Raw genomic sequence first — 23967 nt, 5'->3', positions numbered from 1 at the left:
ACAGATTGGACGTAAACAGACCATTACGTGAGTGTACGTGCGCGTCCCCCGAGGAGACCGCCCAGACGCGTTTCGCTCCAGAAACAAGATGCCTTCCGCGCATGCCCGCTGGTCGGTCTCAACTGCCGCTGTAGGAATAGTAAAATAGCCGTCTCAAGCAAACAAAGTGACAAATCCGGACTTGACGGGGGCTTATAAACCCAAAGTGACACACAGAGAAACGCAGGAGGAATTTTATTTCTTAAAAAAAATATATTCTGCTCTCTTTTTTTGGTCACCCAAGGACGGCAGCTACAGCAGGAGGAGGAGTTAGCGGCGTGTTTCCGCTAAGAGCAGGCCGAGACGGTAATCTATGCAGCCGCACTGAGAATTACAAAACAGCGGCAGACCAGTTGGCAGCTACTGCGCGAAATAGTTTGACTGAAATTTGTTTAATCTTCGGGGACTTTTGGTTGTTCGTATCGGGAGGCTAAACAACGAGAGAGTGAGTGGCAGCTGGACTGTCAGCGATGGAAGCTGAATTTCGGGAAATCGATGAAAACGGCAGCTGGAACGCCATTTATCAGGTAAGAGCTCTTGGCAAATTAAGGTGGAAATAATCAGACCGTAGCTGAAGCTGGTTAGGCCAACGTGTAGCTTACGTACGGTGAGGTGGTAGCTATAGTTTCTCTGGCTATATGAGTGTGTTGGTGTTTAGTTCAGTGCCTGTTCTTCCTGCTCGGAGTTATCCGATGATTGATACGTCTGCTCGGGTATAAAGGCAGCAGCTCAACGCTGACTGACGTCATACATTTTTGGACATACTAACTTATTTTTAATGATTTATTCTCAGTTTCGTCCACCGTTTCCATTCCGCTGTTAATCGGCAGCTTATTATAGTTATTATAAATGTTTATAATACATTACATAGGGGTATAACACCTGAAACCGAGTGAAATCACGATACAAACCTCCAAAATATCGTATCGCGGTTTTATCTCTCCCATACCATGATACACATAAGATGTAAAATGCCATAGGTAACAATTCAAATGGAAATGCATCACAATAATGGTAGAAATTTTCCTTTATGTAAAAACTTTGCCACGTTCTAAAGAAGTTTTAGCCTTTCATAAAAGAAAATTTAGTAATTTTTGTTGAATGGGGTTTGATTTACTCAAACTTAAATGCATTGTTAAGGGTTTTCAGTGGGGTTAATTTAGAAAAAATACATTACCGACAAAACAAATACCCCCCCCCCAAAAAAACCCAACTGAAACCTGTTTTGAGCCAGGAATCCCCCTCTCCCAATATACTATGACATAAAGGATTCATTAGTCTGTTATATGTAACATACAGCTTCTATTTTAATTCTTTAAGACCATATCCTAAAACTTAAAATTAGAAGTACCCCTCTGGAATTTTTTTGTGAACTAGCAAAAGTACTGTTCAAAACATTTACCAACACATTAAATATTTTCTGTACATTTGTGGTCTACCAAACATGTTGAAGGCATTCACTTCCTCATTTATGATATGAAGTGTACTGTTTTTTTTTCTTTCTTTCTGCGTATAAGAAAATTTGACCTGCTACTCGAACTTCATGTAATCACCCCAAAGGCTCATTTTAAGCCAGGAAATGCTCTTAATGGAGCTTAATTGTTATTCATAATCCAGTCGTGATCAAACGATCAGACCTGTTGTGGACTTTGATTTTCTCCCTCGTGTCTTTGTTATTCATCCCTGCTGAAGAAAATTGAATAAACTGAAACAGTGGAACATGAGGTTATGGACTATGATTGGTCAGTGAGTCAAATCTCAATCATCTCTCTATTATTTACAAACATTATGCAGTGGCTGAAGTTAAAACCGTGTTGTTGTTGTTTTTTCACATGGAATCTTCTTTAACTGTTACATAATTCAAATAAAATAGAAAAAAACAAATGTTCAGTAGGCAGGGCTTTGGATTATAAAGCCAGACCAGGTGATGGTCCCTACAAGCCCATAGCTTCCATAACGGGATGTTTGTGGGTCCAGATGGGTGAAAGGCTGTAATAGAGTTTTGCCGTCTTGGGAAACCTTTAAAGCAGCCTAAGGTGATCCACAGAGAGCTGAAGCTGACAGCAAACTGTTCAGCATTGCCAAAAGCAGATAGGGTGACAGGCCCTAAGTGATCTAAAGTTGGAAACGGCTGCAGTCAACCATTAAAAATCCTTCCACAGGTTCACCGACCTATGCCTTGAAACTTTTTCTCCCGCTGTTTAGCTCTCTTGCAGTTATATTGCCTGCAGCTGAACTAAACAGCGAGCTAAAACTTTTTAGGAAGAGGTGAAAGCAAAAGAGGTGGGCTTGGAACATATATATCATAAAACAATAAAAACAATGAAAATGAATGTTGTTTCTTGTTTTCATAATAGTTGGAAATCAGAATTGACATTTAAATTAAAATTTCATTAGCCACCCTAAGAAAGCAACCAGCAAATTTCTGGTTTCAGAAATTTGCTAACCCCCTCCTCATATTTTAGGGTAGTCTAAATACAAGCTTTTGACAGTGTTAGTATTGAGGCAAATATAATCCTGATTATTACTGAGATAGCTAGAGGAAATTGTAAAAGGGTCATCAGTGATTGTCATCATTATTTGTTTGTTTGTCTTAAAGAATACATTCAGAGCTTTTTAATGTGGAGTGGATGGGTTTTTTTTTTTTTTTTTTTTTTTTTTTAAACAAAAAAAACAGAAAAAAACCCTGCAAAAACACCAAAACTCTGCTTTAATGCTTGTTTTCCTCCTTTTATTCTGTTACAGGAGATTCGGCAGCAGTCGAGTGAATTCCCTTGTAAGGTTGCCAAATCACCTGAAAACAAGACTCGGAATCGATACAGAGACGTTAGCCCGTGTAAGTTTGTCTTTGCTTGCCTCAGTGTGCTGGACTGCAGAGTCTGAAATACTTAAAATATTCCCATAACTCTCAAGGTGTTTTAGCCACTAAAATTACATTTAGGACCTCATTATATACTCGTATACTGGTTTCATTTATCTAGGGCAGATATTTTAAAATGTTTTCATGTAATTAACTAGGGTTTTCAGTGATTTTAAGCATCACAGTTATGCCAGGTATTTATGCCAAACCTGCTGTAAAAGGGATACATTGCCTAAAACTTCACCTGCCTCTTAAAGCTAGCACCATGCAGACAGAGGTTGGTCACAGGGATACAGTATTTGGGTAACTCCAATAGAAACATTGTCCAAATGCCCCTGAAAGTAGCAGATTTGTTTGTGTCCTGCCTGCCAGCTCTGGTTGCTCGGTTATCAAACCACATGTGCTTCAGGATATCTCTGAATCTTGCTCTGCCTCTGTGAACTGTGGTTCATTGCAAAACATTAAAGTGAGTGAGTAGAAGTGGAAAATTACAATAAAATCTAACACTGTTATGTTTTAAAAAAACAACATGCTCACATTTTCACACAGCTTTCTACTATCTTTGCCACACTAAAGGGGTTATTCATGTAAGAAACTATGAAAAGTTGTGGATTGGCAAATGTTATGTCATGGTAGGAACCTTTTTCTGATTCAAAATATCACAAAGGCACATATAAATATACAGCTGGGGTGATAGTGCGACCTCATTTGAATACTTGAAGGTTAAGTGAATGCCACTGTGGGTCTCTTTGCTTGGTACTCTACCCGCAGTGTTGAAGGGTCTGTAATCTCCTATTTATGTTTAAACATCTGTGGTGAAGTCACAGCATTATGCAGCATTATATAAACACCTAAGCTGGCTGCTGTTTCAGTAGGTACAAGAACTGTAATATCAGTTTGAAGTTAAGTAAAGGTAGTGTTGCGCAATAGAAACAGCCTTGCATCACTCTGACTGGCGTAGTATTTCCAGCTAATTTATTACTGAGTGTCTCAAAAACAGCTACACAGGGGAAGATCAGGGAAAGGGGATTTTTTTTTCCAGCAATGCTTTTAGTATCATTTATTTTTTAAGCGTTGAAATAAATGGTGAAATAAAAAGCAAACACAGAAACAAAAAAGAAAGGAAATGCTTATCGTATTAATATATGGTTATCCATAATCACACAGCTCCTATTTGTTTGTATTTTACATAAAAAGTGAGCGTATATACTGATGCATAATTCATTCATAAATATTAATAGAAAAAATCTTTTTTCTGAATTGAGGATATATCTTAAAAATCTTAAAGGAGCCACTGTTTTTTGTGAGCTTGATTTCATTAGCAGCGTTGCCCTCATTGGGACTTACTGGTGTCTTTGACCAAAATTTTGGTACTGTTACAAGCTGTGTGCTGGATATTGTGCTGTTACTTCAGGATATAAATCGGTGTATCTAAAATATATTCTTACTGGCAGTTTGGTGACCATACACAATATTAAAGGTGCATGTGGATAAAAGCTGAATTTTGAAGCTTTAAAGTTAGAGTTTTGCCACCATCATAATGCTATGATGATTTTTGGGGGGCCAGAGTTGACCTTATATGGATGAAAGGGTGAAGGGCTGAGTTTACAGGTACAGTTTTTTTTTTTTTTTTTAGCAGCATCAATGAACTTTTAATTAATACAGTAGCAGTAAACACTCACCAAAAAGGAGCACAAACTTTGTGACTAGTTTGTATCACACATTAGTTATTAGTCAAATGATCTCCATTTAAAAAGCTCAGTGACTCCAGTTAGTGGAGGTGTACATCAGCTACATGTAAGTACACTTGTCAATCAACGCAATGACTAAGCTAACTCAATAATTCAATTATCTAAGTGAATGAGTTTCCTCATTTCTTTTTCTTCTCTACACCAAGTTGTAAATATATATTTTAATGCTGTAAATTTGGGCGTTTTAACAGGGGAGTCTAGTGGGAATTACTTGCTTTTAGAGTCAACCTCAGGTGGTCTCTAGAGGATCTGCAGTTTTTGCCACTTCTGTGTTTTCAGCTCTGGAAGTTTCCCTCTTGCTGGTGACTCAAAGAACACAAAGATACCAAATGTTTTTCCAATATGTATTTTTTTGATCATCAATGTTTTTTGTTTTGTTTTGTTTTTTGCTTGTTTGTTTGCTTGTTTGTTTTAATTTTCTATAACAGTTTGGCATTTAAAATACAAGGTTCATTATGTCCATGTGTTCTTTTTGGGTACAAATCAGATAGCTTTGGGTCTAGTGCACTTCCTCTCGTGATAATCTTCTCACAGGTCACGCTGACCTCTTCTCAAAATCTTTTTACTGCTGGAGACTTTGCAACAACTGAAAGCCTCATGTCAGCTTCAGCAGATAGTCAGGTTGCGATGAACTTTCTACAAAATATCCTGAACTAACAGCTGAACAACAGAGTTTCCTCTTTTTCACACTCAATAAGCCATGCAAATTTTTTTTTTTTTCTCAGACTGGGTTGCAAATAGTTACCGTAAATACCAACAAGGGTTTTCTTATTCCCCTTTACCAGATATGAAAATCAGGAACCTGAAACTTTTTTTATACTGCTAACCTTTTACCTAAAAGGTTCTTTCACTGGAAATCATAACTAGCTAATCTCACAATAGTAAACATCTTTAGTTTGTATGAAGATGCTTGTTAAGTGTTCCCTACAGCTTTTTTGGTCTGAGAATTGCATTTCTAGTCCCTGGTGGGTTGTGGCATTTAAAAAAAAAAAAAAAAAAAAGTTCATATGCATATTTTCATATTTCTTTTTTTGTTTGTTTTTTTTTTTCTCTTCTCAGTCGATCACAGCAGAATACGTCTGCAGTTAGGTACAAATGACTACATTAATGCCAGCCTAATAACAGTAGAAGAGGCACGGAGGAACTATATCCTTACTCAGGTAAGTGTAGAAAAGATTCAGCACTGAAAATTCAATATTTCCTCTAATTCAGAGAGACAGTGACAGAAAAATCCAAACCTTTAAGTCAGTATTTTCTGATTGTATAAGATTATTTAGTTTCCTGGTTGGCGTAATGACCATAATATCTTGTATTTTATAGTTATGCCTTATTTTAGGTCCTTGTCTGCAGCATTTTTAAAATGAATATGCAAAGTTATTAGTTTCTTAGGCACACAGAGCTAAAGATGAGGCCACTCTAATGCAATAACTCAGCATGAGGTCCTCCCTTTATGAAGGTCATAATTCTCAGTTTCTGCTGACACCGTTTTCTTGATGTTTCGATTTGGCTTTTATGATAAATTTAGAATCTTTTTGTTTGTTGTGCTTTTATATGATGAAGGTGTTTCTTTTCATTCTACCCTCATTCTAACCTCAGTCGAGGTTTATCATGTTTTTATCACTTTGAAGTCGTCCTCAGCATCAATGAGTCAACCTTCTGGTTAGAGTGACACTGGGAAAACACTTTGACATTAGGGCTGGTTATACTTGCTGATATGAAGTCACAACTGCAGGCACAAGTGCTGCTTTGGTGTTCATTCAACTTGGCCTGCGCCTCAGTTTTTTATTTTTGTTTTTTATCCTGGTGCTGTTTGGTTCAGCCAAGTGGACATGAATATACCATTGTGTTTGTTGTTCTGCCGCTTATGCGGCTCCAAGTCAAAGAGGCAGCAATGCCAGCAGACGCTCTTCTGGGCAAACACTGAGGTATTGCCAACCAAGGGACACAATCTTTAAAAGGTGTCCTGGGTTTGCTGGGGCTTCTCCACCCTGGAGGACCTGCCTGGAACAACTCACCTATGAGGCACCAGGAGAACTCCTGGTCAGTTGCCTGAGGAGCACTGGCTCTGAGCCCCTCCTGCATAACCACTCTCTTTATACTGTCTCTGAGGCTGAGCCCAGACATCCTTTAGAGCTTTGACTTTCTGCCTTTTTTGATCTACTACCCACAGCTCGTAACCATAGAGAGAGAAACAAAGCTCATTGAAGATTGATTTAAAAAAAACCCCACATAAAGCTAAATCAGTTGCCAAAAGCATTTAAAATATCTTTATTCCTTCTCGCACTGAGAAAGCAAAACTTTTAGAGCACTTTGTGAAGCAAATATTGTCAGTTATTTAGTAACAATACCAATATATTAAGCTGGTAAATGCTCCACATGTTTCATAGTGCACACATTGGAAATGGGCAAATGTAAAGACCCAAATTGTCCAAGTCAAAGCACAGGGCAAAGCTTGGGGATGATCCCTGCTGGTACTAATGCCGGACAGACAATGAACTGGTGACAAGGCAGAAGGGACTGAGCGGGAACTGGGACTGAACTGGTCTGCAGCTGGCATCTTTGAGCTGATAATGGAGGGTAGCTTCGGTGGCTTTGGGTCAAAGCTGATTTGGCAACATTCAAAGAAGTGTATTAGACAGGAGTGATCATAATGTTTCCTCTCCCAGCCATGCAATTACAACAAAGTGTGTTACAAGACAGTTTGTATAAGCTCTGTATATTACAAACAATGTTATGTATTTACAAACAGCACTCAAAAATTGCGTCTCTATTTCAAGCCTGTTTTTAGGAGTTTATAATGTAGATTAGATCAGTTTTTAATCCAAAGAAGTTACGCAAAGGGTAAACATACTGCAGTCTCCCTCTGTAGGAAATTTCAGGGCAAGAGTGTTTATGCTGAAGACCAAATGTCTTAAAAATAAATGAATAAATAATAATAATCAGATGCCTTGGAAAGCTCTTTAAATAGATACTGTTTTATTGTGTTCTGTTACACTAAAAATATTATTTCCTGCCTTTTATATAACAAATGTGCTGTACTTCCTTTTTAGGGACCCCTACCAAGTACATGTGGCCATTTCTGGGAAATGGTGTGGGAGCAGAGGACCCGTGGTGTAGTGATGCTGAACCGGGTCATAGAGAAAGGCTCTGTAAGCAGCTGTTTGAGTCCTCACAATGTTTTAGTATTGTCATACCTTGTTTACCTTTGAACCTCACCGCTGTCTGTTACTCAGCGTGTAATGTGTACCTTCATGTCATTTTAGATTAAGTGTGCCCAGTACTGGCCAGAGAGAGAGGAGAGAGATGCCATCTTCGAAGACACCAATTTCAAGCTCACCCTCGTCTCTGAAGACATCAAATCTTATTACACCGTCCGTCAGCTGGAGTTGGAAAATCTATGTGTAAGTTGTCTTCCTGCTGAGTTTGGTTGTAAAACTGTAGGGTTGGGTAAAAACACACCGCTGTAAAGAAAAGGGATGATGAACTTCAAAGTGAAAATGTGAAAACTTTAAAAAAGTGAAAACTTTATAAACATAGATTTTAATTTAAAGGAACAATTTTCATACTTAAGATCATTAGTGAAATTAAAAAAAAGAAGAAGAAGAAGTCAACCCTGACGGTGAAGTGGAAATGAAGAATCAGGCCAGAGTTAACATAAAACGGCAAATTCACAGGGCTTGTCTTTAGTACTTTACATACCCCCTGTAGTAGATTTGATCACTAGATTTACTGTACTAGTTTTTTTTTTTTTTTTTTTTTTTTTAGGCAATTGTAGGCGCTATAAATACTTGAAACTGTGAGAAATGGTCTACTTTCTAATGAGCTGCTTTTGCTTCTAGTCCTCTGTTGTTGTTGTTTTTCTCTGTGAGGGTCTTTTACTGTGTAGCCTCTGTTTTTATTTTTCCTCCATTGGTTACTGTTCTGTGTAAGACTCAAGAACTGACAGCAACAAATGACATACACTTCCTTTTTGGCACTCCAGCGAGTCTCTATTTCACACTTGGTGAAACACCACTTCATCTTTGATGCTGGCTTAATTGTCACATCTACTAACTTGTGGTGCCAACATGCTAATGATTAAAAGGAGTGTCTGTTTATTCACAGATTAAAAAAACAACAAAATGAACGTCACTCTTGTGATAATTTATAAAAGAGGAATTTGCACCACATGGTATTCTACCCTACATCCAGGTTTAGTTTGGATTCAGCACTTTGTTGTGAGTTTTTCATTTCTCCTGCATGTTTTCTCTCCAATCTTTCTCTGCAGACTCAAGAGACTCGTGAGATTCTGCATTTTCACTACACGACCTGGCCCGACTTTGGGGTGCCGGAGTCTCCTGCATCTTTCCTCAACTTCCTGTTCAAGGTGCGAGAGTCGGGCTGTCTGAATTCAGACCAGGGACCAGTGGTGGTGCACTGCAGTGCTGGAATTGGGCGCTCTGGGACCTTTTGCCTCGTGGATACCTGCCTCTTGTTGGTGTGTACAAAACTCTGTTCTTAGGAAGTCGTGATAATAACAAATTTAATCTCCTAGGAGACTGACATTTGCACAGGAAATTAACGCAACCTTTTCTTGAGAAGCTGTAGTGCTAGAACAACACTTGATTTCCAGACATAGTGACGAATAGTGCTAAGATAATGGGAATCCATTATAACAAATTCGTTGTCTAAGATGTCTTGTTGGAACACCTGGTTAGAAATTGGACATATGGTTAGGTTGTGTTAAAAAAAATCTTTTTAAAGTTGTTAGTTTGCCCAATTACTTTTTTAGATTCTGAAAATGGGAAACTGTGTATCAAAATGGCTAATTCATAAAAAGTTAATTTAATAGGAGTATTGCATTAATGTTGAATTAAAGCTGAAAGTTTGAACTTCAGTAATATATTGATTAAAATCCACTGTTGTACAGAAAAAAAGTGCCATTGTCCAAATTCGTACAGACCTTACTGTAGACCTCACTTTTAGAACCACATCAGCAGCCCAGTTTAATTTTTTTTAATCATTTAAGAAGTTTTATAAAGGTTAGAAGCTTTTTATTCCAGGGAGATGCTGAAAAAACCATCCACGCGTTCATTTCTACCTGGCTGGTGTACTGAAACTCTCTGCTCAGAGGAATCTTTGAAAAGAAAGGAAAAAAATTCAGTTACTAAATGCAGCTGTGTTTAAAAAAACAAAAATAAATAAATAAAATATAGAACACCTGCACTGAGGTCATTACATTGGCTTCTAGTTGGTTGAAGAGGTGATTTCTTTTTCTTTTTTTCTTCTTTTTTTTCAAAGGCCAACCTCAGGTTAAGTATTTCAAGCTGCTAGAACAGCCTGCTGAATCATATTAGGTGTGCTCCAGTTTTAGTATTTATAAACATATTTTAAAAATTCCTGTGTTTACCTGCCTTTCAGTCTAGAACAGGCCTTGAAATTAATGAGCATTTTACTTTTAGTTTTAGTTTTCCTATTGTTTTCAAGTGATTAGTCTTTTAATTTTACAGTTTTTTGTTATTTTAAAAAAGTATATTTTGTTGGTGATAGCAGCTCTTATTTATTTGTGTGCCTAAATCTATTGGCTTAAGTTGTCTTTACAGTTTAGTGGCTGAAACCTCTGGTAGCTCGCTCATTGTTCTTAAGTAGAAGCACATACAGTTTTGTTTATTTATTTTTTTTGCTTGCTAGTGTGACAGAATTCAGTACGCTCTTGCACACCTTACAGAGGACGTCAGAAACGTCTGTATTGAATGTTTTTGCTGCTGTGTGTAGATGTCCCTACGTAAAGACCCGTCTTCAGTTCGTATTCGCGATGTGCTGCTGGAGATGCGACGCTATCGAACGGGCTTGATTCAGACTGCAGATCAGCTTCGGTTCTCCTACCTGGCTATAATTGAAGGTGCCAAGTACATCAAGGGAGATACTTCTGTGCAGGCAAGTCCCTCCTCTCTTTTCTGCTCTGTGTTCTTAATGCACAAATTTTACTTGGTTTGTCTGTTTTTCATTAAATGTTATACCAATATCCACTTTTTATATTTTTATGTTTGGACGGCTATGAGAGCAACTTTACCTGCTTCAGAATTTAAGTTATTGTTTTGTTGTTGTTGTTGTTGTTGTTTTTTTTTTTAATGTTATACTGGACCTTAGTCCAAAGCTTCAGGTTATCTGCTCTCTGAAACAAACTGTTTTAGTTTCTTGCTCCCCTTAATCCATCTTTCGTTTGATTGGCCATCACTGGTAAAGCATATCACGGTGGAGCTATCCGGTCTTTAAGTCTGATGTCATTAGCCGTGCCTGGGCCCAAACTCTGCTGCAGGTCCCTAAGTCCAACGATCACTGCGGCATCACTGACAGTTAAAAACTGTCTAAATCCTTTCATCTTTAATAAAATGATCAGTGTGGCTGCTCTACCAGGTGTAACAATTAAGTTTAACTTCCAGGCATCCATGAAAACCGAATTTATGAAATTTAACGGAGTTAGAAGTTAGCAGGAAGTTAGCTCGCTAGTTTGCATCTAAATATAATATACCATGTTCTGACTGAGAGATTTATGAAACAAATTAACACGTACAGCTCTGCTATCACTTCCAACATAAATGAAGACAGGAAAGTAAACAGCAGTGACGTTTGTAGGGTTACTGAAGTTTGGCTTGATGGTTTGATGTGCTATGTGATCACTAGCGACACAGCTATGTTAGCATAATATAAACAGTGAAGCTGGAGGATGAACGCTAACTTTTTTCCACTCAATAAACGTTAATGTGAGGGTTCCCGAAGGTTCGGGACAAATGCAATCACATGGCAGGATGCTGTAAACGGACTGAACTTCAGTCGGGAGAACAACTGAGATAATCCATCCACAATACGATCACTGACTGTTTTTAGGGGCTTGTTGAGATTAAATAGAACAAGATACAAAGCATTAAAAGATGTAAAAAACACAAAAGCCTTATTAAACGCAGAGTAGTTTGGGCCCGGAAGCAGGATTCATCACGTCATCACTTAAAGACCGGATTCCCACTGAGATGACCATATAAGTATATCCCCTCTTTGTACCAGTGTGTACGCTCACTGACCACTTCTTTAGGTACATCTGTTCACCCGCTTCTTAACAAAAATATCTAATCAGCTGATCAGATGGCAACAATTTAATGCATTTAGGCATGTAGACATGGCCGAGGGGACCTGCTGAGGTTTAAGCTGAGAATCAGAATGTGCAGAAAGGTGGTTTTAAATTACTTTGAATGTTGTTCGTCTAAATATTTCAGAAACTTTTGATCCACTGGGATTTTTCCACACAATCATCTGTGGTTGCTGTCATCTCCGTATGGAGAAATGATTCCAGAACGTTGTCAAATCTATTACATGAAGAATCAAGGCATTTCTGAAGGCACAAGAGGTCCTTCCTAGTACGGGCAAGGTGTTTCTAACAAAGCGGATAGAGTGAGAAAATGGATTATAGGTCATCTTTAACATCATAAAGCAAATGTCTTGATGCATGCTCAATCATCCAGGTAAGTAAATCCCAAAAGGTTGATTCTGTCAATCGCTACAACACAGAGCGAACACCATCCCCACAGACAGAGCGGCCAGAGAAGCAGAAGAACATCACTTCAGGAAGGCTCTGAGTAAATGTGGTTATCCCAGCTGGACATTTGTCAAAGGTGCGAAGGCGCCTAAAGAAAGCTCCAGCTGATCCAGGAGAGAAGGACAACTGCTGCCTAAGCAAAAACCCTTAGTGATCCCTTATGTGTCAGGAGTATCGGAACAGTTGAGATGCATTTTTTTCTAAACACTGCGTCTCAATGGCTTAAACGCCAAAACCCGCTGCGCCAAAAATTGGCCCACCCCAAGGATCGGGTCCCCCGGCACAAACAGAGTAATGTAATGTATGCTGTTAAGTGCCAGGAGGATTGCTATGATTTATACATAGGGGAATCCAACTAACCTCTGGCAAAGTGGATGGCACAACACAGAAGAGCTACCTCGTCAGGCCAGGACTCTGCAGTCTATTTACACCTACAGGCCAGTTGTCACTCTTTCAATGATCAGGATGTACACATCCTGGACTGGGAGGAATGCTGGTTTGAGCGCAGAGTCAAGGAGGCCATTTACGTGAAAAGGGAAAGACCATCTCTGAATCGAGGAGGGGGCTTAAGGGTACATCTTTCACCATCTTACAATGCTGTGACTGCAGCCATTCCCCAACTCTCTGTGAATGGTACTCATGGCCATTGATCAGTGGTTGTTGATCAATGGCCATGACAATTTCCATATTAATGATCAAGGAACTCACCTTCCAGCCCATTGTTCTTTCAGTAGGCTAGTTTCAGTCATTGTGCAAATTTACTGTTTATAAGGTTGGGAAAACTTGCAGTCAGCTGAGCTTGAAGAAGTCACTTGGATGAGTGATGAAACGTTTCTCCCTCTGAAAATGCGACGTCCAGCTGAACAGAATCAACCTTTTGGCATAAAGCACATAAACATCCTAAGAGTGAATGTTAGAAATCACTACTTGGTCATGTGTGCGTGCGTGGGTGGTTCATTTGACTTGGAGTTCAAAGCCTGTCTGTTTTTTATAAACAGGTTTTGTTTTGTCAGTTATGAGAAACCATAAAAATAAATGCACTGAGTTTAATGTTCTTATTTAACTGGTAATTTAAGAAGCATACTGTGATTAGACTGATATAATAGAAGAATAAATATAAAGGAAAATGCACAATATAATGAAGGTGAACTGGAGTCTCTGTTGGTGAAAGGTCCCCTCTAAAAAATAAACAAAAACAAAACATGCTGCAATATCTATTGATTTGAAATCTATTATTTTAGCTATTTTTATTTTTTTCCCCTCTTCAAGGAGTCATGGAGAGCGCAGTCCAACGAGGAAGATGATCCTCCCGAGTTCACCCCTCCTCCTCCTCTTCCTCCTCCCAGAGACCCTCAGAATGGCAAAGCAGAGCCGTCCTTTTTCCCTGAAGAGATCATCCGAACAACAGAGACCCACAGTCTGGGGTAATCATCCAGATCATGTTTTGTTTGAGTTTATCTAATATTGTTAAGAAAACAGGATCGGGTGTCAGTGTTGATTCTAAAGCTCATAGATCCGTGGATCAGAAAGGCCAGGAAACGTAATTAAATAGAGTGCAGTTTGAAATATGAGGTGTTGAATTCCTAAAATTAAATACACAACTTTTAAGTATTTAGCATACACTACAGAAAGTTCGCTGTTGATTCGTGATCAACTTGCTCCATCCAAGGGAAGCGTTTCACCAGTGGGTGTGTTAAGATGCCACAGGTGTGTGCTGATGCTTACAGGGCCTACTTTAGTCCTACAGCCTACGTACAACCTTGCAGATTGTTGTCTAGCTGTAGCTGTTTACTGTCAGCAGGGGGCAGTGTCACAAACAACTGCTCTGTGGACTACTCTCTAACAGAGAGTTTTAAAACCAATGAAAACGGTCCACTGCAGCCTCCGTTTGTGCTTTTCATGCCACCCTTTTATCACTTGTTTTATTTGGGCCTTCTCGCTCTATGATGTAAACTCTTCCTGTTCAGGCCCACTTATCAATAAGCATGCGACCTATGCACACCATCATCCCTGTACACCTACTTTTTTTTTTTTTGGTTGTTGTTTTTACACAAGCACATCTGTGTAGGTTGCATACCCAAAATCTTTCACTCTGCATTTCCAACTGTGCACAAACTCTGTATCATGAATCAAGATTAGTCTTGATATTTGATATCTTGGTTAAATAAATTTTACCCAGGCTCAGTACACTACGTTGTGGCACATGTGGTATTACAGAAAGCTACAGCGTGGCCCTTTTTCACGTAAAGTTAAAAATGATATCTTTTCAATACAATACTTTGTGAATACTAGGTCACAGTGATTATTTCTTCACATTCTGTTGTGAATTTGTAATTTTGAAAAGGTTTCATAAACATTTTAAATACATGAATTTAGAATAAGTACCACTAATCAAAAGGATGTTTTGCTTACAGTGATTCTTTGTACATATGCTGACCTCATTACTCGAAATTTCATTCATATTTGAAAAGAATGAAATCCTTATGCCCCACGTAACTGATTGGACTTTATGAGGTCAAAAAAAGGTAAAGTTAGTACGTTGTTGTGTTTTTATTTGTTTGTTATTTTTTTTGTTTGTTCTTTTCTCTCAAAAACTAATCTTCCAATTTCAGCTAGCAAGGAAGTCCATGTTTCTGTGGAAAAAAGAAGTTAAAAAAAAAAACGAATTATTTTCTCATCTGAACCTTCGTTGTTTCTCATTCAGCTCCTCAGAAAAAGTTCGAAAAAGGATGCCAGCTGCTGACTCTCAGCCTGCTGCTGACCTCCAGCACGCTCGTGACGGTGTTGCTCAGTCCGACGGCCATTTGGAGATCCACGATGATACCTCCTTTCCGAACAAATCTGAGCAGCAGCCAAAGGAAAACTCTCCCGTGCCGGGGACTTGGTCCCCACTACTAACCAAAGTGTGCCTGTGCACAGCGCTGGCTCTCAGTGCTTTTGCCTGCTATCGAGCCTATTTCCACTGATGTCCTTCTTCCTCGTCTCTCCACTGACGTTGCAAAGTGGACAAGGCTGGCCAATCAGCCCGCTTTGACTCTGCTAGGGGGTGGATTGTTTGGTCTTCAGCAGATTCACTTCCACTGGTTTTAATTTTATAAATGCCGTGCGAGTGGTTGGCTGGCTGCCGACCTTATGACCGACCCAAACTTTCTTTCTGTGTGTCATCTTGGATGCTCAGGGCCTCAGTTTTTCAGGTGTCACATCCCAAATAATGTGTGCTGGCTTAAACGCAGACTCAGAGGGCTCTGCTGGTCTGTGAATCAGGATGAATGGCCTATCAACCCTTTTTTTTTTTTTCATGAGTCTCTTCTCTTATTTACCAAACGACACGTGAATGTGTTCTTCCATGTTGTTAGTAAATCATGAGCCCGTTAGGATTTTGCTTTTCTTTTCTTTCTTTTTTTGGTTAAACAAACAGATCAGAAATCGTAGAACCAGATTTATGACCAGCCTGTCTGAAAATATGCCAGTGTGGGAGAAACCTTATTTGTTTTGTTTGTTTGTTCCTTTGCTGTTGGTCAACATGGATCCCAAGAGTAAAATGAAATCCAGAGCATGTTGGGGTAGGCCTTGAATTGTTATGTGACTCCACTAATAGCCTGCAGGTTGAGTACATACAATATATGTGTGTTTGTGTGTATATGTACATTTGTGTGAGTGGTAGTTTTTAAATTCTACCCGTGAAAAATATTAATATAACATTTACAGGACATCAAATGTGAGATGTAGACCGGGTTCTCTCCTGGTATGTGATTCTTTCTTTTTTTTCTCTCCCTGGTAGCCCAAAAGTGACACGGGAGGAGGGGAAAAAACAACAACAACAACAAAAACAAGGTAGAGTGACGTGTGTCACTCTGTATTTGTAAAGTTTAAGTGATTTCAACAGCTTGAGAACTTTTATAAGGTTATAAACATTGGGCTTTAGTTCTAGTATCGCTCACAGTGGATAAAATGCGTAACATAACCGAAACAGAGTTGATTCACATTGTAAAATAAGTGAATGTGTTCAGTTGGTGGAGTGCCAGCTTAAAGACCGGAGATGAAAAGTAGCCAACGTCCATCTCTTTTCTCCAGCAATACAAATACTCAGCAATGTGTCGCCCTTTACTAACTCTCGAGTTTGAACGGGGAACCAGGGACTTTGAACAAACCAAAAATCAAACACCAGCACAGGGATGAAAATAATACACTGTAGTGATGATCCATTGTATCTTGTCATGGCCCTGAGCTGGCGATATTGTTTTATATGATTATTATTTCTTTTAGCATGCTGCATTTGTGAATCAAAAGGTTTATCCTAAGAAGAGATTAGTTAAGCTGCTAGCGTTCGTTTACCTTTGGGACTCGACAGCTGTACCTTTCTTTAGAATGTATAATTCTGTATTAGATACAGCATACAACAGAAGTGAGTACACCCCTGCGCAATATCACTTTTTTAATGTTAAATTTGTTATTATTACTTTACTATTAGTTTGTAGAGTTGTTGCGTTATAAAATAAACAAAAGATGCTTCACAGTAGAAACTCTGTGCAAAAGAAGTAAGCACACCTTTGACACATACCCGACACAGTCGCATCCGAATGCTTGGTTTTTGGGCTCCGGTGCGGCGCTCGTGTGTATGTGGGGGAAAGGACATTAGCTGTGTTGTGATTTCTGCTACATTTCTGTGTGAAATGATCACTCGGAGAGAAATCAACAGGTGGTCTGTTCTCTTATGTCGCTGCTCGTGAAGTGAAAGTTAGGCCGAGTTTAGAAAGGGTAAGGTGAACTGAAACTTGATGATCGTGACGAGCAAGGAGGATTCCAGCGGATGTTTATCAGATTGAACATTAAACGACCTTTAACCTGCCAGTTCTCTATTTGCTGCTCAGTCACATTTTAATTGGTTACCGCTGATGATCACAGGTGTATTCCCTTTTGTTGCACTGAGTTTTTAATTTGCAGTGCTTTAACTATAGCTGGTTTTGTCTCTTTCACATGAGCTGACATTTAGGTGATATTAAAGAGTGGTGTACTCATTTCTTTTTATACTGTACATATATTTTAAATCAGGTTTCAGTGTGCTGAGTTGGGTTTTGGGTTTTTTTTTTCTGCTTTAGCGAGGGATTAAATCTCAGCACCTGTGCAGCCGTTGCACCAGGTTTTCCCGTTTTTTCTATTCTTATGCTGAGCTCAAAAACATGTATTTTTTTATTTACATTTGTTATTTTCCTTTTTAAATAAAAGAGAAAAAAAGCACAGTTGCTGTTGATTTGTCCTGATTCACACCTAATCTTGTTTTCAGTCCTGAAATGTCTCATTGTATTTATATTTTGGACAAATAATCGCTGTGAGCTGAGAACTATGAGTCCTCTGAGGTTTCCTGCTTGTTGGATTGCTATTGGGGATAGGGATGATTTCAGAATCACTGGAAAAAATGAAAATATGCACTCACCGACCACTTCGCTAGCTGTACCTGTTCAACTGCTCGTTAACAGCAACTCAACGCATTTAGGCAAATGGGTATGGTCAAGGCCACCTGCTGAAGTTCAAACTGAGCATGAAAGTGGAGAAGAGAGCTGATCTTTTGGGTTTACAGAGAATGTTCTGAAAACGAGAAACTGCCCAGTGAGTGTCAGCTCTGAGTGAAAATGAAGGCAAAACTTTGCATGGATTCATTAGATAAATTACAGCTATTGCAGAATTAAGGGGTTAGTTGGGAGGGACTCGCTAATTTTTCATACAATGACCCTACTGATAAAGTTCTGCATAACAGAGAAGCGACTAAGAAAAATTTCATAGCTTTATTAACTCTTAAAAAGCCCGTCATGTTTTTCAGGCGTAATTTAATCCTCCAGAAACCAAACCATTTTACTGACTTAAAGTGGGGGTATTCTGTGGTTATATTTTACTTCTTTTACTGGTTCTGTTTGTTTCTTATACGGTTCCATTTATCTATGACAGAAATTCAAAAATATTCAGACAATAAAGTAACAAACTGTGCAGTTTTGCTGTAAAAATAAAACTATTACATTTTTGCTCCTCAGTAGTTGTTATGCAAACTTTATGCAAATTTATTTTGAGCAGCCACGTATCCTGCAGTCATAAAATTTAGTGGAAGGAAGAATCAGATAACAGACAATGCATAAAATGGGGCAGTTTTGCTTTTACAGTTATGATACACCCCCTGATGTTTCTACTTAAATATGCTTGTAGAAAAATGGTTCTGGCTGTAGAGCGTGACACTTGGAGGGAGTGTACAATTGATTTGGTTCTGGTTTTAAGAGCTTAAATATGTTTTTCATGTGGATATCTCCTGTACTTAAGACGTTATATGTCAAAATAAAAAGCAAAAAGCTTGTGTACTTTCAGGGGGAAATCTTGCGTGGTTTTATCTAATATTTAACTTTTCCAGATCTGAGTTTGTATGGCATGAGCCGTGCAGTACTGACCAGCCTCTGCTTGTCTTCACCACCAGGTGGCTCTGTGGGACTGTGATCCTCACCTGTTTTCGATGTGAAGCGTGGCCGTGTTTGTTACGGCCCACTCTTTCCTGTTTTCTGTATTATATCGGTGTTTGCTCATCAATTATGTTTGTATTTACAGCGGTGGAGAGCCTGGAGTAAACCAGTTCGCAGACACTGCCTTCAGACTTCACAGTGACTGTGAGGAAGGACGTCACATTAATTTTCTTTTTGTCTTCAAACTTTTTCCCCATCTTTTACAAACTGGTTTTAATGAAAATGTTCCCTATCGTTAAAGTTTAATTTTCATTATTTAATCTGAGAGATCCCCACAGATAAAACCACAACGCTGTACAGTTTGTGATTAGCAAACTTTGCGGTTCATAAATAACGAGATTTTGCTCCTGCTAGTGTAAAATCTTTAACAACAATAGCCATCAAACTTTAAAGTTAGGTTAAACATGTCCAGAGATGCATGCGTTTCTTGAGTAAACTTCACCACAGGGGTGTAGCGCAGATGATTTGGCAACAGTCTTGGCTAGAACTTCCTGTTTGGGAAATTAAGAAACAGGCACTGTGCTGTACGTGGTGTACAAGAATGCATTTTAAACAGTGAGTGAGTAATAGCACTCCCAACCACCGCTCTGCTGACGTCAAGGCAAAGAACACGCACCACTAGGAAAACTACAATCAAGGTGTGACCGGAAGTCCTAAAACCACAAATGTTTCAACTGAAACTACAATCTTTCTAATCTGACTGCGCTGCTGTGACTCATGCACTGTTTGTGGTGAAAATGAATTGTTATTTTAATATTAGAAATGTGTTAAATGTCACTTTGATTGTGTTTCCTATCTATATATGTCATCTGGGCCTACATTTTCTGATGTTTTTACTTTAGTGAGAAACTTAAAGAAAAAAAAGAGGGAGGGAGGGAGACAGACAGGCTTAAATAAATGTCAAAAGTGCACTGTGTTATCTCTCTGCTTCCTTACTCAGCCTAAATTTTCACAATGCTGACTCCACATTCACAGCTGACCAAAAAAAGATATCAGCCCTGCCCGGCTAACTCTCTCAGCATATGTCCTTAGTTTAGTTATTAACCTGGAACTTCCCAATAGCTGGCCAGCTGTGAGGGTGGGTGGGGCGATGGCTGACTGGAAGTCTCTCTTGTAGCCTGCAGTTCATTTTCACAGGGAGCCGAGCAGGGATCAGGAAATTCCTGAATAAGAGGAGAGTCAGATCTTTCCAAGAGTGACTCTGCAGAAGTCTGAGTCACCACACTCGGCAGCGCTGTACAATGGGAGCTCAATACCACAACGTGTGAGTACACTGTCATCAGGTGTATCATGTCTATTCATGCCCTTATTATTTCAAAACTCCAAAAACCCAGGAGAGTGAATAAGACAAAGCTTTCAGTGTTAACTTGTCTTGAAAGGCAACTTGGCTCAAATTTCCACAACATTTAAGATGCAAATATTCACGATCCCTTTTCTGGCTTTAAAAACAAGTTTATTTAAAAAAAAGAAAAGAAAAATCACACAGTTAAAGCACAGGTGTCAAATTCAGTTTCTCTGAAGAGGCCACACCAGGAAATGAAAAGCATAGCAAGGGCCATACATATAGAGTTTAATGACTGATAATTTATGCTTCATATAGCCTTCTCATGTACACTTTGGACCACATAAAGGCCTCAATCAGCCCACATAAAAGTCTTTTAGACTTTATAACTTTTAGTCAAAGTTGTGTGTTTAAACTATAAGAGGGCTACCACACAACCAGCCCACAGCAACCTGCTTCACAAACCTGACAGACAGCTACCTGCCCTATGGGTCACTTAAAAATACACCCTGATGTCAAAGCAAAGTAGCGGATCTTTTATTCTGTTCCCGTTCATATGCCCGCAAGTCTCACGGAGCTCGTTTTACAGGACTCAACATGATAGCACAGTCGTTCACCAGAACATCTCGACTTTTCATCTGCAAAACACAGTTTAGGCATGGAACCAGCTGGATGTAAGAATAAAACTTCCCACTCTGAGATTTAGCTGGAAGAATAATTTTTTGCTGTAAATGCCTTTTTTTTCCCAGTTAAACATCAAAATTCTTCTTCTTTCAACTTGTTCCTTAATGACACAATGTTCTCTTAAAACAGAAACTGCCTCATGGCTAATGCCTAAACTGGGCTCTTTTCACATGACCTAATCATACCTCAGCTGCCTTTTGGTTGAATAGTGTGTTACCTTGTTAGCTGTCAGGTGCTATGAAGGTGCGGCTCTTTGTTTAATTTGGTGTGCACACCACAGCTATAAGCGGGCCAGATTAAAATTTGCAAAGGGCCAGATTTGGCTTGTGGGTCTCGAGTTTAACCCTTTTGCATTTAAAACAGAAGCGCTCATGTTTTTTTTTTCTGGTACGCCTCTCTTCAGGGGCCAAAAAATGTTCACACTTGACCAATTTTCACGCTTTACTTACTGAGTTTTACTTAAATTGTGAGTTAACTTTTGCTTGTTTAATATCCTTTACCTCACTTTATCTTTATTGTATATGTTTCCCCTGGTGGTCTGCACTCCACTCTTTGAGAAACACTCTACCAATAATAGTATTCGAAAATATGTTCATTTGCTTTCTTGTGAAAGGCAGCTACCAGCAAACAGAAAGCTAGAGGGGTTGGCTGAACCAGAGAAGTCTGGAAACAGTTTATCTCTGTCCAAAGGTAATAAAATCAACCTTCCAGCACCTCTAAAGCTCACTGATAAACATATCTCGTCTAACTGTAAAAACTACACTGTGCCAGGAGTTAGACTGAAAATAATGACAGCTGTATGAAGAGTTTGATTTTTGTTAATTAGTAACCTTTAGAGGCAAAAGATTTTCGTTACCAGTCGGCAGAGCCAGACACATCGGCTCCATCTTTCTTTAGTCTTTCTAAACTGAAATGCAGTTGGGTTTTTTTTTTGTTTGTTTGTTGTTGTTTTTTTTTTAAAAAAAGCTGGAAATATATTAGAAACATAAAAGCCAGAAGAAAATTCTTCATCCGCTCACCTCCTCCCCGAGCCTGGTTCTGCTAAAGGTTTCTTCCTATTCAAAGGGAGTTTTTACTTCAAAATAAGGGGTTGTTCATAGGGGTCATAGGATTGGTGAGGTTTTCTGTTGTCTTTGTGTTATTGTAGGGTCTTTACCTTACAATATAAATTGCCTGTTGTCGTGATTTGGCGTTATAGAAATAAAATTGAATTGAACTGAATCAAAAAAAATAAATAAATTGCATATCATTTAAACAGTGATTAGTTTGAAGAATTTATGCTTGTTTTATCTATCTTTCTGGCCACCTCCTCCAGCTCTTCAAGGGAAAACACTGATGTAACCTCTCCTGCATGTCTTGGGTCTGCTGCGGGTCCTCCTCCTGGTTGGACACACCTGTAAAACCTCACCTGGGAGGCGTCCAGACAGCATCCTTTTCAGATGGCTGAGCCAACTCAACCGGCTCCTTTTGACGTTAAATGATTAAAAACAAAAAATGAAAATCTGGTTGAACAACTCACACCTCAGTTTACTGGCATCAAATCTCTTTACCACTGATGCAGTGCCAGCAGTGATGCCAAATCTAAATCAATATTGTCTGAACATGATTCTCAGGCCCTTCAGTGCAACTGTAGTAAAGCCAGGAAAAAGTCTGCTGGAAATCACTGCCCTAAAGGCTCAGGAAGACTCTCAAAAACAAGCGTTACTGAACGCAGTCCATTCAAAAATTCAAAACAAAGCATATATAAACAACATCCAGAAACATTACAGCCTTCTTTGGGTCATGAATGTATGAAGCGTACTGATCAGTCTAACACTGGTTTCTGAGATGCGCTCCAGGCAAAACCTGTTCACATATTCTTTTCCTTATTCCTTTCTGACACCTTTGACCTTTCTTGACGGTGTCCTCCTACATGCACTTTTAGATGACTGCCTCTTCTGCACGCTTGGAAGCAAAACCAAAATACAAAAAGTGCCAGTGAGAGAAGTACCACTCTGCTGGTAATAAGGATTTATCTGTCACTCAGATAAATCAGTGTCGTCTAATGGATCACTCCTATGCATCCTGCTATGACTTTGGTCTAACCCTCACCCTAATGAAGACTTGGATTAGTGCTAAACTAAGAAAGAGGGTACGGAATAACAAAGCCCTCAACAGAATCACCCAAGTTACAGTTTACAAAGCTGTTGCTCTCTGCAATTTGCTTGGCATACATGGACACTGTATGCCAAACAACATGAGAAACGTCTAAATATCCTCTGCTGAAGATGCCTGAGGAGTATTTCTAACATGAAGTGGTGAAACAAACTACCAAATGTTGAAATATTTGCCACCAAGCCTGCATGCTATCTTATCTCAGCACCCAAACTTGCGCCATAAAAGTAAAAGTAGTAGTAAGAGTCGAGAAATGTCACCAACTGTAAACATAGGGCACATTTGAAATAAAACAAAAAAACCCCACAAACTGCTGAGTAGCTGAAACGTCTTTCCAAACGTTACGTCTTTCCATTCTTCGTTGATACATTTCTTTCAGAACTACAGCAGCTGATCTCTTTCATTCTTCAACGCCTACAGGCTGTTAAAATAAGAGATGATGCAACGCTGCGGTAAACATGTGTCTGTCCCAGCTATTTTGAAACCTGTTGTTGGCATCAAATTCAAAGAGAACATTAAAAAAAGAGGCTAATTTCTAATCGAAAGACAAATGTTTTCCATTTTAGGGTTTCACATGTTGTCTTTTTATTGCTTTGCCTAAACACACCCTTAAAATGATTTGACTTCTGTTTTTATCTCCATTTTACACAAAGTCTAAACTTTTTTTGGAAATAGGTAATTAGTAATGAGCTGCTGGTGCCTCGTATTTAACATATCCTTTAGGGCAGGGGTGTCAAACCTAAGACCCAGGGGGCAAAATCAGCCCTGCAAACGCCCTAATTCGGCCCATGGGGCAAATGTGAAAATGTGAAAAAGGACATAAGACTCGTGCCGATTGATTTTTGTCATTTATTACAGCAGCGTCTCTTTATCATGTAGAAAATCTGAGACGCACCGTTGAAATTGCTCTTCTTTAACTTATATTAGGTTATCTCAGGAGTTTAATGCACAAAGTCAGACTTCTTTAGATGTAAAATGAGTTTGATATCCCTGCTTTAAGGGGAAAAAAGGACAAGGATTTATGACCTCTGACTGTAAGCTTTGTGTAACTGGGGCCCTTTATCACAAAACAGTTACCACTTCCACCCCAGAGATACTTCCCCTCTAGTTCCCCTAGTAGCTATTTA

General features: G+C 39.0%; 1 protein-coding gene across 1 annotated transcript; it reads left to right on the top strand.

The window, feature by feature from the left end:
• Window positions 1–102: 102 nt before the first annotated feature.
• On the top strand, window positions 103–18523 carry ptpn1 (protein tyrosine phosphatase non-receptor type 1). The gene is made up of 9 exons (XM_063465362.1): window positions 103–566; window positions 2785–2875; window positions 5710–5810; window positions 7701–7799; window positions 7914–8051; window positions 8918–9127; window positions 10405–10566; window positions 13490–13644; window positions 14925–18523. Exons 1-9 carry the CDS (start codon window positions 510–512, stop codon window positions 15184–15186), a joined length of 1275 nt encoding a protein of 424 aa, XP_063321432.1. The 5' UTR covers window positions 103–509; the 3' UTR covers window positions 15187–18523.
• Window positions 18524–23967: the final 5444 nt, after the last annotated feature.

Source organism: Pelmatolapia mariae, linkage group LG20 (genome assembly GCF_036321145.2).
Source record: "Pelmatolapia mariae isolate MD_Pm_ZW linkage group LG20, Pm_UMD_F_2, whole genome shotgun sequence".
NCBI lineage: Eukaryota > Metazoa > Chordata > Actinopteri > Cichliformes > Cichlidae > Pelmatolapia > Pelmatolapia mariae.
Note: the sequence above shows the minus strand (reverse complement) of the source record. Positions and strands in the feature narration are given on the sequence as shown.